Below are 17,191 nucleotides of genomic sequence, written 5' to 3' on the forward strand. Positions count from 1 at the left end.
CTTTATCAGTGCGAAGGGAGAAACAAACTCCAAAAATGAAAGAATAAAAATACTATATTGATTCAAATTGTAAATATGCCACTTTGACTTTTCTTTTATCTACTTTTATGTTTCAAATTCACTCCCACCTTAATGCAGTTTTAGATTTACAGGTCTTCCTATTATTTTATATTGTCATCACTTGATTCCTGCCTTCTTTACATTCTGTTCTTTCTTAATGTTTTATTTTGAGCTGTTTCTATTTATTTCCTTAGTCATTTTATTACTGTCTTGATTTTTGAACTCACATACCTTAAAGCAAGTGATCCTCCAACTGGTTTGGAGTTTCATCCCACATATTTCTGAAGGATACTGGCTAATGCTTAGTGATCCAGAGCAAGTTAGCAACATCTTTACACCTAGAGGGTTAGCAATGCTCACGAGTGCCACTGGTTATTACTGGAAGGCCTAAGGCAAAGGCAGAGGAGAAGAAAATGGGGAGAATCAAGGGAGCAGGGAGAAAGGAACCAGAGTAAAGAAGACAGGGGTAGAGAGAAGGAGGTACTCAAAGGAGAGTGGCAGAGAGCCACAATAATTGGCCTCAAGGATATTCTTTACCAAAACACTGCCTGAGGGTGGTATTTATAACATAAAAGAGACTAATGAATACATTTACCTTTAAAGAAATGAAAATCACTTTAATTACTAAATATGGTAAAAGTAACTTTTAGGATTCGTAGAGTGTACCTTCCTAAATTACAGACAAAGGTGAGGAGGTATCAACAGGAAAATCTGGCATAGTTATAAGACTATGCCACTTGTCTACAGGAGACTTTTGCTTCTTTAATTATGATGTTCATATGGTACACACAGACATATTAACCATTCCTATTTCGAGATTTAACCATCTACATGATGGCTATCTCTTATGTCTCTCTCAGATGCTACGTAACTTGAAGAACTAGCAACCTTTGGCAAGAAAGAAACAATGTGAATCAGTTGCATGGTAGATAATGTCTTGGACTGTTTACAGTCTGAGATGCCATTTTACATTTTTTTTTTTTTTGTGAAGTAACAACAACAACAACAACAACAAAGAAAACAAACAACTCCAAAACAAAAGCATAAATAGGATACTAAATGATAATTTTACATAAAAATTTTTTGATTGGTTGTACAGTGTCAGCAAAGTTCAAAGGGGCTTTGCTCTCTTTGGCAACAAGAAAAGCTAACAGCAACCCCCCACCTTTTTTTTTTTTTAATTGAGCTTCTGCAGCTCATGTAAAAATCATAGAACAATATTCTGTTTGGGAATAATTCTGCCTTAATTTATTTCCTCACCCTCTCCCACTTTATATTAAAAAGATTATAAAAAACAGATTTCTTTGTTTCTGGTATTTCATCTGCTGTAGATGTTTGCTCTACTCTCGAAGTAAGAATTCTTTGTTATTTTATAGTCATCTTGTATGACTACAAATTATTAGATCAAAACAATTTACTTTTTATATGGGCAATAAGACACTATTTCAAGACAACGGTGTTGGAAAAGAAGAAAACCAGAATCTAGAAGAGCCAGTGAAGCTATCACAAGAATAGAATAATTTTCTGTCTGGACAATATTTATTCTAATCAACACTGTAGAAGAAATCAACTTGAATGGAAAAACCATAGGAACCTTTGGGAATTTGGTATTTATATTCTGGCTTTGACAATTTCAGAAGTATTCTAATCTAGTGAGATCAAGCTGAATGAGCTGAATCCAAGATAATTGTCATGAGAAAGAATACACTAGCAGAAGTGAAAAAAAAAAACAACATAAGCTCAATCTCTCTAACATTTTATTTATACAGAAAATCAGAGTACCAATTCAAATGTTATCCCTTTTTCAGAGATGGTTTAAGAAAATGTGTTCATAATAATAATAATAGTGATAACAATAGTTACTATCATTAAATATTTTAAACAACAATTATCAGGTGTTCTTTTTCTTTTTCTTTTTTTTTTTTAATGTGTGCCAGGTACTTTACTAAGGCTTTCTACAACCTCATCTAATCCTTTCAACAACCTGCTGGAGTAAGTATTGTTGTAATTATCATAATTTTAAAGATAAGAAAACTGAGGCTCAAAAATTTAAGTGATTTGCTCAAAGTTACAGATGGAACTGGTACTAAAACACTTATCACGAGAACTTTGCTCAAAGCCTGTAACCTTAACCATTTGCTATGCTGTCTTCAACATAAAAAGATAACTACTAAGAGATGATGATGGCACACAGGGGAGATTAATGATATATTTAATTATAAGAAAAAGAAAATTACAGGTTGATCATCCCTTATATGAAATGCTTGGGACCAGAAGTATTTTGGATCTTGATGTTTTTCAGATTTTGGAATATCTGCATATACATAATAAGATATCTTAAGGATGAGACCCAAGTCTAAACACAAATTAATTTATGTTTCATATATATCCTATACACATAGCCAAAAGGTAGGTAATTTTATACAATGTTTTAACTAATTTTTCTAGACAAAACTTTGAGTGTGTTTTTACTGTGATTCTTCCCATAAGGTCAAATATGAAATTCTCTACTTGTGGTGCCATGTCAACATGCAAAAAATTTCAGATTTTGGAGTACTTCAAATTCTGGATATTTGAATTAGGGATACCTAACCTGTATTTTCATGGCTAAATGTAGTTTAAAAAAACCAAAACCGAAACCAAGTAAGAGACTTCGTAACTGACCATTAAAAAGGAATTGGCATGCTTAACAGCTCTGATAAACTGGACAATTTTTTTTTTTTTTGAGATGGAATCTCGCTCTGTCGTCTAGGCTGGAGTACAGTGATGTCATCTTGGCTCATTGCAACCTCTGCCTCCTAGGTTCAAACGATTCTCCTGCCTCAGCCTCTCAAGTAGCTGGGACTACAGGCACACGCCACCATGCCTGGCTAATTTTTGTATTTTTAGTAGAGACAGGGTTTCACCGTATTGGTCAGACTGGTTTTGAACTCCTGACCTTATGATCCGCCCACTTCGGCCTCCCAAAGTGCTGGGATTACAGGTGTGAGCCACTGTGCCCAGCCAAAAATGTTTTTTAAACATGTTTCTTCAATGATATCAACCTTGAATTAATAACTAATATCATAATAACAATGTATCATAGTTTGAAAATCACTAAGAGTAGATTTTAAGTCTCACCACAAAAATAAGTATGTGAGGTAACGTATGTGTTAATTAGCTAAACTGAGCCATTCTACAATGTATACTACATATTTTAAAACATCATTCTGTACGTGGAAAAACAAAACAAAACCAAAAAAATCAACAACAGTTTCTGAGCAATTCAGTTGAATTTTCATTTTGGGTTCTTAGATTGGAATTTAGGCAGAAACATGCTATTAAGTATTTGCTTTTAAATACTAGTGAGCTGTTGGGGCTCCAGAACTTTGAAATATGGCATCTTCCAGAGAATTAGAGGTTTCCCTTATTTCTGCTTTTCATGAAGCCCTATACCGATGTTTGAGTTGAAAGCAGAACAGACCATCTCAACTTTATCCTTGTGTTGGGAATCTGCTCTTTTTTCTTAGACCATATAGATGTTTCAACTAGAAATCATTTGGAAAACTTCCAGATCAAGAATGTATGCTGTCTGGCACATGTAGGAACTGAAAGAATAAACTGAAGTACAGTGTTTTCATTTTATTCCTACATGTATATTTGTTAGCAAGAATTTCAGTAACACAAAGGATAAACACTTAATGTAATGGATTCCAAATTTAACCTGATATGATTATTATGCGTTATATGCCTGTATCTAAATATTTCATGCACTCCTATAAATATATATACCATGTATCCACAAATATTAAAAATAAAAAAATTTAAAAAGTTTTTATGTAACTTTTCTTTAACTGAAAACTTTTAATCAAGATTGTACCAGAAAATATACAGGTGCAGATTAACATGGTTACCTGTGAATGAAGTTATTCTGACAACCATGGGAAAACAAATCTAACTGTTACTGGGTGCTTGGGCTGCGCCAAAAATCTGAAAAAAAAATATACTGTGAGTCTGATTATGTTTAAGACAACCAAAATATTTACCTCGGACAGCATAGCCATCTTTTACTGATGCTGGGAAGGGGGGTAAATTGTCTTTTGCATATACATCTTGAGCAAGGACTCGTCCCATTCCATCTGAAGGAAGACAAAAGAAAGAAAATGTAAATACCGAGAGCAATAGGGTAAGCAGGCAGTCATAAACAAGATGGGCATGAGTACTTGTCTGACACAGAAATCAGTCAGACCTCCTGATTTCTGTCCCAAGAAATAGGAGATAGAAAGAAGAGAAGCATTCTGGTGCCTGAAATAAAAGATTACATCCAGTCAATTCACAGCAGTGCTTGCAGAGATTATCTGAATATGAGGTGCTAAACAGTAATCAAAGATGTGTTCAGTTAATATGTCACTAATCCTTTAATAACCCAAAGGAAAGCCAACTTTAAACATTTTCATACCCATTCATCTAGTAGTTTCACTTCTACAAATCTATCCTAGGAAAATGGATAAATGTTTCTGTACATGTTTATTTCAGAGTTGCATACAACAGAAAAAAATGGAAAGAAACCAAACTATCAACAATATAGGTATTTAAATAAAAATGATATATTCTTAAGATGAAATATTATGCAGGCTAAATATTTATAAAGACTATTCATTGACATAGGAAAATTCCTATGATATATATTTTTACAACATGCAAAGTCAAACATGCAGTATATAGTCTTAACTATATTAAGATATATGTGTACATATCAACAGAAAAAGAAGAAAAAAACCATACATGAAAATATAAAGCATTTATTACTTAAGAATGTTAGATTTATAATTTTTATTCCCTTTGCTCCACTTTCCAAAAATTTCTATGTTTTCTACAATTAACGCATCATTTTTTAATCCTAAAGTTTTTTTTTTTTTCTTTTTTCTTTTTTTTTTTTTTTGAGACGGAGTTTCGCCCTTGTTACCCAGGCTGGAGTGCAATGGTGCGATCTCGGCTCACAGCAACCTCCGCCTCCTGGGCTCAGGCAATTCTCCTGCCTCAGTCTCCTGAGTAGCTGGGATTACAGGCACGTGCCACCATGCCCAGCTAGTTTTTTGCACTTTTAGTAGAGACGGGGTTTCACCATGTTGACCAGGATGGTCTCGATCTCTCGACCTCGTGATCCACCCGCCTCGGCCTCCCAAAGTGCTGGGATTACAGGCTTGAGCCACCGCGCCCGGCAAGTTTTTTTTTCTTAAGAGAAAGTTTAAAAAAAAAAAAAAAAAAAAAGAAAAGAAAAGAAACCAGGAGAAACCACACGCATGTTCCAGTAATCTCCCACCAGGCCCCACCTCTAGCACTGGGAGCTACATTTCAACATGAGATTTGGAGGCGGGGGGCACAGATCCAAATACCATCAATCAGTTAGCATCTGTTTGCAAAATTGATGTGTAAGAGTTATGTTGGTGTGTGTGGTTCCTCAAGCTTTGGAAAAGAATTGCACTTTTTATTTCCTTTCTGTCTACTCAAAGCAACAAATACATATCTTACTCAAAATGTGTTTTTCTATCTTGGACTTCCAGAGCAGTCTTTACTTTTATTTAAATTCAATTCTTCTTAAAAAGCAAGGGCAAATTGAAAAGAAGTGAAAACAAATGCCACACAAAACCTTGAACATAATTATTTTTAACAGCATTTTTCATAATAGCCAGAAGATGGAAACCAAAATATCCATCAACTGACGAATGAACAAACTGAAGCATATCTATACAATGAAAGATTACATAGCCATAAAAAGAAATGATATATTTCTGAAAACTACTAAACATTGCTGAAAGAAATAACAGAGACAAGTAAATGGAAAGACAGCCTATGTTCATATTGTTAATGTCCACACTACCCAAAGCAATCTACGAATTCAGTACAATCCCTATCAAAATCTCAAGGACATTTTTTATAAAAATAGAAAAGCTCACCCCAAAATTCATATGGAATCTCAAGGGACTCCAAATAGCTAAAACAACTGTGGAAAAGAACGAAGTTGGAGGAATCATATTTCCTGATTTGAAAACATATTATGAAGCCATAGTATTCAAAACAGTATGGTATTGGCATAAACAGATATATAGATAATGGAATAGAATAGAGAACTTAGAAATAAAACCTTATGTGTACAGTCAAATGGTGTTTGATAAGGGTGCCAAGACCACTTAATGGGGAAAGGACAGTCTCTTCAACAAATGTTGCTGGAAAATCAGATACCCAAATGCAAATGAATAAAATTGGACCCTTATAATTACGCTATATACCTCTACAAGGAAAACTACAAAACACTACTGAAATAAATAACAGGACACAAACAAATAGAAACACATCCCATGCTCACGGATGGGTAGAATCAATATTGTGAAAATGACCACACTGCCAAAAGAAATCTATAAATTCAATGTAATTTACATAAAAATACTACCATCATTCTTCAGAGAACTAGAAAAGACAATCCTAAAGTTCATATGAAACCAACAATGAGCCCACATAGCCAAAGGAAGACTAAGCAAAAAGAACATATCTGGAGGCATCATACTATATAGTTTGACTTCAAACTACACTATAAGGCCATAGTCACTAAAACAACATGGTACTGGTATAAAAACAGGCACACAGACCAATGGAAGAGAATAGAGAACTGAGAAATAAACCCAAATACTTACAGCCAACTGATCTTTGACAAATCAAACAAAAACATAAAGTGGGGAAAGGACACCCTATTCAACAAATACTGTTGGGATAATTTGCAAGTCACATGTAGAATGAAACTGGATCCTCATCTCTCACCTTACACAAAAATCAACTCAAGATGAATCAAGGACTTAAGTGTAAGAACTGAAACTATAAAAATTCTAGAAGATAACATTGGAAAAACCCTTCTAGACATTGGCTTAGGCAAAGACTTCATGACCAAGAACCCAAAAGCAAATGCAACAAAAACATTGATAAATAGGTGGGACTTAATTAATCTAAAAAGTTTCTGCACAGCAAAAGAAACAATCAGCAGAGTAAACAGACAACCCATAGAGTGGGAGAAAATCTTCACAGTTTACACAGCTGACTAAGGACTAATATCCAGAATCTACAAGGAACTCAAGCAAATTAGCAAGAAAAAACAAATAATCCCATCAAAAAATGGGCTAAGGACATGAATAGACAATTCTCAAAAGAAAATATACAAACAGCCAACAAACATGAAAAAATGCTCAACATCACCAATGATTAGGGATATGCAAATCAAAACCGCAATGTCATACCACCTTACTCTTGCAAGAACGGCCATAATCAAAAAATAAAAAAATAATAGATGTTGGTGAGGATGTAGTGAAAAGGGAACACTTTTACGCTGCTGGTGGGAATGTAAACCTGTACAACCACTATGGAATACAGGGTGCAGGTTCCTTAAAGAACTAAAAGCAGAACTACTATTTGATCCAGCAGTCCCACTACTGGATGTCTAAGCAGAGGAAAAGAAGTCCGTGTACACAAAAAATACCTGCACATGCATGTTTATAGTAGCATAATTTGTGACTGCAAAAATATTGCAAAAATATGGGCACCATCAGCCCAAATGCCCAGCAATCAATGAGTAGACAAAGAAATTGTGGTATATACAACATGGAATACTATTCAGCCATAAAAGGAACAAAATAATGGCATTTGCAGCAACCTGGATGGAATTGGAGACCATTATTTTAAGTAAAGTAACTCAGGAATGGAAAACCAAACATTGTATGTTCTCATTTATAAGTGAGAGCTAAGCCATGAAGAGGCAAAGGCATAAGAATGATACAATGGACTTTGGGGTCTTGGAGGAAAACGGTGGGAGGGGGTGAGGGATGAAAGAATACAAATTGAGTACAGTGTATACTACTTGGGCTATGGGTGCACCAAAATCTCACAAATCACCACTAAAGAACTTACTCATATAACCAAGCACCACCTGTTCCCTAATAATCTGTGAAAATATATAATAATAATATAATAATACATAATGAGCTCTTACGACTCAACAAAAATCAAATCACATGAATTTAAAATTAAAAAAAGACTTGAATAGTCATTTTCCCAAAGATGCTATACAAATAGCCAACAAGAATATAAAAAGATGCTCAACATCAATAATTGTCAGAAAAATGAAAGTGAAAATCACAATGACAACATCACCTTACACTACCATCAAAAAACCCAGAAAAGTTTTGGTATAAATAAGGGAAACTGAAACCCTTGCACACTGCTGGTGGGGTTATAAAATGGTGTAATCACTTGTAAAATAGTATGAAAGTTCCTCAAAAAATTAAAAATAGAACTACCATATGATTTCAGCAACCCCACTTCTGAATATGTATTCAAAATAATTAAATGCAGGTCTCGAAGAGATATTTGCACACCCATGTTCATAGAAACCATATTCACAATAGACAAGATGTGGAAGCAACTCAAATGTTCAATAGATGAATGAATAAACAATTAAAGTAGTCAAATTAGTAGAAAAAAAGTAGAATGATAGTCATCAGGTGCTAGAGGGAGGTGTAAAAGAAGAGTTATTTAACAGATACAGAGTTTTGAATTTGCAAGTAGAAAAAATTCTGAAGATCTGTTTCACAACAATATGAATATACTTACTATTACTGAACTTAAAAACAGTTAAGATGATACATTTTGTTGTTGTGTTTTTACCACGACAACAAAAAAAGAATGAATTACTGATACATGCTATAACATGGATGAATCTTGAAAATATTAAGCTAAGTGGAAGATGCCAGTTACAAAAGACCATGTATTATATGATTCTAAGTAGACTAGTGAGTTATTTAGGCCTGGATGTGGAGATGAGGGGATAGGCGGATGATTGCTAAAAGGGATAGGCATTCTTTCTGAGTTAATGAAAAAGCTCTAAAATTGTAGTGATGGCTACACATGTCTGAATATTCCAAAAGCAATAAACACTTTGAATTGTATAATATATGAATTATTGAATTATATCTTGATAAAGTTTTTTAAAAGGCAAGTACAAGAGTTTATATATCTATCTATCTATATATATATATATATAAAATTGCACTTTAGGTTCTAGGGTACATGTGCAGAACATGCAGGATTGTTGCATAGGTACCTATATGGCAATGTGGTTTGCTGCCTCCATCCTATATCTGGCATTTCTCCCCATGTTATCCCTCCCAACCTCCCCTATTCCCCCATAACAGACCAAGTGTGTGATGCTCCCCTCTCTGTGTCCATGTGTTCTCATCGTTCAACACCTGCCTATGAGTGAGAACATGTGGTGTTTGATTTTCTGTTCTAAGTATAAGAGTTTTCTTAAAGAAGAATATTTCATCTCTGTAAGTGATTATATTTAGAAAAGTCATATTTATAGCACACATATACATACCATCTGGTCTTTTGTTAATATTATTAACATGAAATTTACAATATATATAACTGGCCAGCTTTTTATTTTGAATTCATACTATATACAGGGGTTGCTATATTTAAGGTAAATCAGATCCCTACTGGATTAGTCTTGAATTGGGAGTTGGTATAAAGTTAACTTGTCAGCAAAGATTAAAGTCTCTCCAAAGAGAAAAGCATGCATGACCTCACATTTTGGCATGAGAGCTTAAGGGAAGGGAAAAAAAAAATCTGGAGAGAAATAGGCAATCAAGTGGAAACTAATAAGGGCTCCTAGTCAGCAGCAGATACAAAAGAACTGAAGGAATAAGGAATAAATGCCAGATATACCTCTCTGCTATATAAGCGGCTACATCCACATCTCTTATTAGAGTTTAGGCCTAAACAATTTTCTAGTTTTTCTAACCTGTCAATATTAGAGTTCATTCAATGTTAGATCAGATGATCCATATGGAATATAAAGAGTATATAATAGTGCTGCAAATTACTTTACCACATGGGACTGTCTCTCTTGCATATGTATAGATACTTAGGTAGATGTTAATCCATTCCTTCCCTTTGTGCATAGATAGAACCTAAGCATTAGTGTTGGATAAACCTTGTGCTTGTGATTTTAGAAAGGTATCCTAAGTCTTCAAACTTAAATGGGAACAAGGAAGCAGTAACTTCTCACTTGGATATTATGATAATGTTTTAACATTTGGTAGAGAAATAGCAGTGAGCAGCTGAAGCAATGGGAGCCAAAGGACTTACTGAAAAATGTAATTTCAGAAAAACATGATCAAAATTTCCTTTTACCAGTTGCCCCATTCCAGGAAGAGCCCCATTATAACAAGCAAAAGATGGTTTTCCCAATAGATGATTAATATACCTAATAGGCTTGCTTAGGAACATTTGACGGTAGGAGTTTGCAGCTTTTCACAGACTGCTGTTAGCATTTCATTTTGCTGAAGGTTAGGCTTTGTGCCAAGAAGCTATGGTCCTGCTTTCATGGTCTGAGTTAATAATGTTCATTCTGTTCTACTTTCCTCCACACACTGTATTGTATAAATTCTGTAAAATAATGTCTTCAATTGGATGAAGACCATAAACAAATATTTGAAATATGCATATTTCTGGATTATACAGAGTATCAGAAATCTTAAAGGCAAGGCTATGTATCACTGGGCACCCTGCACCATATATACAATTAAGTGATCTCCAGCGGTAGACAGGAAGTGGAAAAGGACTGGCTGATACATTGTTTTGTGTGTCAGGCTTACTTGTGCTATGAGAATAGTGGCAGCCTGGTTGGATCAAAAAAGATCGTCTTTTTATGTTGTTAGTAGGATACATATAAAATTAAGTTTTCCATATGGTAAGAGTGATTAATGAATTCCCCACTAATTGGAATAGTAGCTTTTTAAAACTGAGATGACTGGCCTACAGGTATCTTCAGAAAAAGTCTTTACCGATTCAAATGTCTGACAATGGACATACACACAAGAAAAATAAAGAAAGGGAACTATGTCTAAAGTTTAGTATGATTTGTGAGCATTGGGCTCAAATATATTATCTAAAGGGGAAAGTTAAAAAGTTAATTTGTTTGGCTGGGCATTTATTCTGACACAGATAATACAGATGTTTCTTGATTTACAATGAGGTTATATCCTGATGCACCCATGTTAAGTTGAAAACATGGCAACTACAAAATGCACTCAAATACAACTAACATAGTGAACATCATAGCTTAGCTTTGCCTACCTTACATGTGCTCAAAATGCTTACATTAACATCCAGTTGGACAGAATCGCCTATTTTATAAAGTGTTGACTATGTCAAGTACTACATATCAACAGCCCAGAAAAATATCAAAATGTAAATTTGAAGTATGTTGAAATTGTGGTTTTACACAATTGTAAGTCAAAAAACCATAAGTCCAACTATTATAAGTCAGGGACTTTCTATACTCTCCTCTTGCTGTCTAAGTTGTTGGAAAACCATAAGTCAAACCATCATAAGTCAGGGACTGTCTATACTCCCTTCTTTCTAAGTTAAGATGGATATAGGAGTAGAAAGCATTCTGATTTCTCAAAGTCACTTATCAAAATAATCCCACAGTTATAAAGTTCCCATGTAGTTAGCTCTAAGAGGCATTTTAGAAAGTTAAGGGAGAGCTTTAAGTTCAGTGGCCCAGGAAATTGATTGCTTGTAATCACTTTGGCTAGCCACTATCTATCATTTGTATGAACGAAGAGTAGAGAAAGAGTGTGGTAGATAGTAGAATGTTGAAAGGAAAAGATACTACTGAAGAATTCCAAATACAAAATGTGGACATAAATCCATCTGTTATTGATTATAAATTCCTCAAAGGTTTACTCATGCCCATTGTAACAGCATTGATGCTGTAATATTTAAAGGCCACCATTATAATTAATCCACGTGAGAGGTTATTGAAAGATCTTTTTTCACACATCAACTATTCACTGTGCTCACCAAAAGAATTGAAAAGGCAATCTTAAAATACTCCGCTTAAATGACCATCAGTAGGAACAATACTAACTAAGGCCAAGGGATTAAGAGAGTTACTCAGAAAGGTGAAGCACGTGCAGATTTGAGTCTTTAAATCATTAAAAAAACTTTAAAGTGAATTAAGGGATACTTTAGAGATATTGCAGGGTTAGTTCAAGACTACTGCAATAAGCTGGGTATTGCAATATAGTGATTCACACAAATTTTTTGGTTTCCCAGTGCATATAAGAGTTATTTGTACACTATTCTGTAGTCTATTAAGTGTACAATAGTATTATGTGAAAATAACAATGTATATACCTTAATTTAAAAAATACTTTATTGCTAAAAAAAATTGCTAATAATTATCTGAGTCTTCAGCAAGTTGTAATGTTTTTGCTGGTGGAGGGTCTTGCCTCCATGTTGATGGCTGCTGACTGATCTGGGTGATGGTTGTTTGTGGCTGGGGTGGCTCTGGCAATTTCTTAAAATAAGACAATAATGAAGTTTGCTATGCTGATTGACTCTTTCCTTCATGAAAGATATCTCTGTAGCATGCAATGCTGTTTGACAGCATTTAATCCACAGTAGAACTTCTTTGAAAACTGGAGTCAATCCTCTCGAACCCTGCTGCTACTTTATCAACTAAGTTTATGTAATATTCTAAATCCTCTATTGTCATTCTAACAATGTCCATGGCATTTTTATCAGTAGATTCCATCTTAAGAAGCCCCTTTCTTTACTCATCCATAGAAAGTAATTACTCATCTGTTCAAGTTTCATCATGAGATTGCAGCAATTCAGTTACATCTTCAGTCTCCATCTCTAATTCTAGTTCTCATGCTATTTTGACGACATCTGCAGTTACCTACTCCACTGAAGCGTTGAACTCCTTAAAGTCATCCATGAAGGTTGGAATCAACTTCTCAACTCCTGTCCATGTTGATATTTTGACCTTCTTCCATGAATCACAAATGGTCTTAATGACATCTAGAATGGTGAATCCTTTCCAGAAGGTTTCAATTACTTTGCCCAGATCCATTATCCACTATCTATGGCAAATGTAGCCTTACAAAATGTATGTCTTAAATAATACCTGAATGTTGAAATTACTCCTTGATCTATGGACTACAGAGTGGATGTTGTATTAGCAGACATGAAAACAACATTAATTTCCTTGTACATCCCAATCAGAGCACTTGGATGACTAGTTATAACAGTTATATTTTGAAAAAAATCTTTTTGTCTGAATAATATGTCTCAATATACTTAACATATTCAGTAAACCATGCTGCAAAAAGATGTACTATCATCCAAACTTTGTCCTTATAGAACATAGGAAGGGAAGATTTAGTGTAATTCTTAAAGGTCGTAGGATTTTCAGAATGGTCAATAAGTACTGGCTTCAACTTAGCCCTTATCAAGAGAATCAGCCTGTCCTATAAAGTTCTGAAGACAGGAATTAACTTTTCCTCTCTAGCAATGAAAGTCCTAGAGGGCATCTTCTTCTAATATATAAGACTGTTTCATCTACATTGAAAATATGTTGCTTAGTATAGTCACCTTCATCAATGATCTTAGACAGATCTGGAAAACTTGCTGCTGCTTCTACATGAGCACTTGCTGCTTCACCTTCCATTTTTATATTATGGAGATGTATTCTTTCCTTAAAGTTCATAAGCCAGTCTCTGCTAGCTTCAAACCTTTTTCCCATAGAATTTCACCTCTCTCAACCTTCATAGAATTGAAGAGAGTTAGGGCCTGGTTCTGGGTTAGGCTTTGGTTTAAGGGAATGTTAGTCTACTGAACTTTTAATTTCCTTAAAGACCTTTTCCTTTGCATTGACAACTTTGCTGTAACACCAGCAGCCTAGGTTTCTGGCTCTCTTGGCTTTTGACATGCCTTCCTCTCTGAGCTTAATAATTTCCAGCTTTTGATTTAAAGTGGGAGACAAGCAACTTTTCCTTTCACTTGAATACTTAAGAGGCCGTTGTAGAGTTATTAAATGGCCTACTTTCAATATTGTTGTGTCTCAAAGAATAGGGAGGTCCAAGGATAGGGAGAAAGGGGAACAGCTGATTGGTAGAACAGTCAGAATTAACAGATTTATCAATTATCAATTAAGTCTGCTGTCTTATATGGGTGAGATTTGTGGTGCCCCTGAATAATGACAGTAGTAAAAACAAAGATCACTGACTACAGATCACCATAAGAGATACAAAAATAACGAAGTGTGAAATATTGTGAGAATTACTAAAATGTGACAAGAGACATGAAGAAATACATGTTGTTTGAAAAATGGTGCCAAGAGACTTGCTCAATGTAGGACTGCCACAAACCTTCAATTTGTTTAAAAAGAAAAAAAGGAGTATCTGCAAAGTCAATAATGTGAGATATGCTTATATAACATTCATAAAGTTTCATGGCTATTTATGAGAAACTAAAATAAACATTTAACATGGAGAGTGCCCTCAAGGATGTTCCAGTATAATTTATTCCTCACATCTTTATTTGAAAGACCACCTAGACAAAATTTAGGTGTACTATAGGTCATGCTTATGTATTACAGGCTTTATATATCTATAGAGTGAAAAAGACTGAATGATTTAGGGGTTAGGATCTCCTTTGTTGAAAACCAGTACATTCATTAATCTAGTTATTCCAGAAGTTGGGTTAATGGAATAATATACTAAAATTCCTATGCTTATAAAATACATAGCTTCTTCGAAGTGCTATTGTGTGGTGCACTTTCAAAAACATTGTGCACTTTTTTCCATCTAAGGATGCTCATTATCTGGCAATGTGATGAGTAAGGGAAACCATTACAGTTCTTATGTCATAAAATAAAATAAGCTTTATGTAAGGTTATAGAGTTTGGAATAAATACAAATGTTATGATTACTAGAAACGATTAAGCCATGATTTAATAGTTAAAAAAAACATGCAATGGAATTGGTAATGAATTAGTTATTAAGTTGGGTTGGTGTTTCATGTTTATTTTATCACTATAACTTCCATCTGTGTTACACATATTCATTTCTATGTATAAAATATTAAGCTTTTAAAATAACTGTGTAAATATAAAAAGCATTTAACCTAATTAAAATGAAAAAGGTTTTTTTTTTTTTTAGGGAAGATAATTTTTAAAAGTATCTAAAATGTCCTTGAGGTCACAGAAAATGCTTCAATTGAGAGCAAGTGCCCACTCTTTTCAGTACTTAATGATGAAAACTTTGCCACACCCTGGTCAAATGAGTAGGATGTCACTGATAAGTGGGTAGCACTTAAATTCAGTGGGTAAATTTGTTGGTCAGAATTTTGTGCAAACAAAGAAAATGTTAACTCTGTAGTTTGAATAATTTAAATTCTTCTTTAATGGTAATCTCTCAGTCATTGTCCTACTAGCCACAGGCTCCACAGGAAAAAAATATTTTCTTGCCATAGTTTCTATAATTTTGAACCATATTCCCTTTCTTTGTAAACCATGGATCTTAGTATTCTAAAAATAATTCCTAACTTTTCCAACAATGATTGGTCCTGTGTTAGGATATTACTGTTGCCATTAACAAACAAAAAAAAAAAAAAACAAAGTTTACATGTAGGAAATATTTTATAAAATAAAAAATAAAATAAAATGTATGAAGAAACAAAGTTCCTAGTTGGGATGTAAGAAGAAATACATACCAATATGCCAACTATGATACTGACTTTGAAGAAATACTGGTGGCTTTTTTCCATATTGCTAAAATCAAAGTAAGGAAATTAGCAAGGCATTATAGTCACAGGGTTGCAACAGTATTACCAAATCATTCACTGTTACATCCAAATGATAATATACTAATGGTTCATATTTTTTGTTTTTAGGAAGTTAACCAAGGAGACTGGGATTCTGCTGAAGAGAAGTTTATAGAAACTGAAAACAAGATTGTAGACAATAGTCAATAAATTCCATTTTGGGAAAAATTGAGTTAAAGTTTAAAAACTTATTGCAAATAAGTTACATTCTTATACACATTCAGACACATAACAAACAGTATTATTGATTCGAATCTTTGTGTCTCTGATTTTCTTCTTACGTTTTTGTTTCATAAATAAAGGAAAGAACTGGGGTTCCCTGATACTTATCCACTGCTGCTTGGGGTGAGCTAATGGCCTGCTAAGAGTTGCAAAGTCTTTGCTTGAGAAAACAGTTAAAAAGGTAATTCTTGCAACACTGGGTGCATTAATAGAAAAGTGAATCAATTCAAACTAAAAAATGACCCTGCTGGTACTGGCAAATCCTTATGGTCACTTAAGTTTATCTCTTATCACTTTCAGCAATTTTCATAATTCCACCAATAAAACCCTAGGAATAGACAGGGATGAGTTACAATTTCTAAACAAACTGGGGACCCTTCTTTACTGGAATAAGGTATTTTTATATCATTCCTTCTGACAAAATTTCTATTTTCTTTCCATTTTAACTGAAACTTTTTTTTTCCACTGCATACATTCTGAATCTCTATGTAATTCTATAGACTAAAGAACTTCAAAACAGATACAGAATTTTAAAATTGCTTAATAACTATAGCAAATAAGACACGTATATAGAAAATGTGAAAACATAAGGGCCTGGTAAGAGTTGCAAAGTCTTTACTTGAGAAAACAGTCAAAAGGTAATTCTTGCAGCACTAGGTGCTCCAATGGAAAAATAATGGAAATATTAATATTTTCAATATTATGGGAAAATAATGGAAATATTAAGAATGACATCTAAAGACTGTACCCTATTTTAACCACAGATATAGTCAATAAAAGCTGTGTAAATTAACTTTAAAAATCCTATTGAAAAAATTAAACCCCCTTATTTTTTGGATTAAGTATTATTTTCTACTAAAATTGCTGAAAGAGATACATTTGTAATATGCTTTAATTTTAAATTTTATTTTTCTACTTTTTAATTTATAATATACTTTTTTTAAAAGTAAAATAACATACAGGGACATATATAGTGGTATGCACTGAAGGAAGTGTGAAAAAGGAAAATTAGTCCACCCGATTGCAACATAAGGCAATTAGGCCAAAGTTATAGGCCTGATTTCTGTGTGAATAAGTAATTTTATTCAATTACATCATTATAAAAATAACTCTCCTAAACAAGAAGGCTTAATAAGTACTGTGGTAAAAGCACACAAGTGGGACCCTCAATACCGGGGAAAAAAAGCACCTGAAAGCACACGTA

General features: G+C 33.9%; 1 protein-coding gene across 15 annotated transcripts in view; it reads right to left on the reverse strand.

The window, feature by feature from the left end:
• The window catches only part of GPHN (gephyrin), a 664,399-nt gene that overhangs the window by 105,993 nt on the left and 541,215 nt on the right, over positions 1 to 17,191 (reverse strand). For all 15 annotated transcript variants that reach the window (XM_003924444.4, XM_010335175.3, XM_010335173.3 and 12 more), the window contains one exon: positions 4,086 to 4,178. In XM_003924444.4, the coding sequence (XP_003924493.1) occupies positions 4,086 to 4,178 (93 nt within the window). The remainder of the gene's footprint in view (positions 1 to 4,085; positions 4,179 to 17,191) is intronic.

Source organism: Saimiri boliviensis, chromosome 2 (assembly GCF_048565385.1).
Source record: "Saimiri boliviensis isolate mSaiBol1 chromosome 2, mSaiBol1.pri, whole genome shotgun sequence".
Lineage (NCBI taxonomy): Eukaryota > Metazoa > Chordata > Mammalia > Primates > Cebidae > Saimiri > Saimiri boliviensis.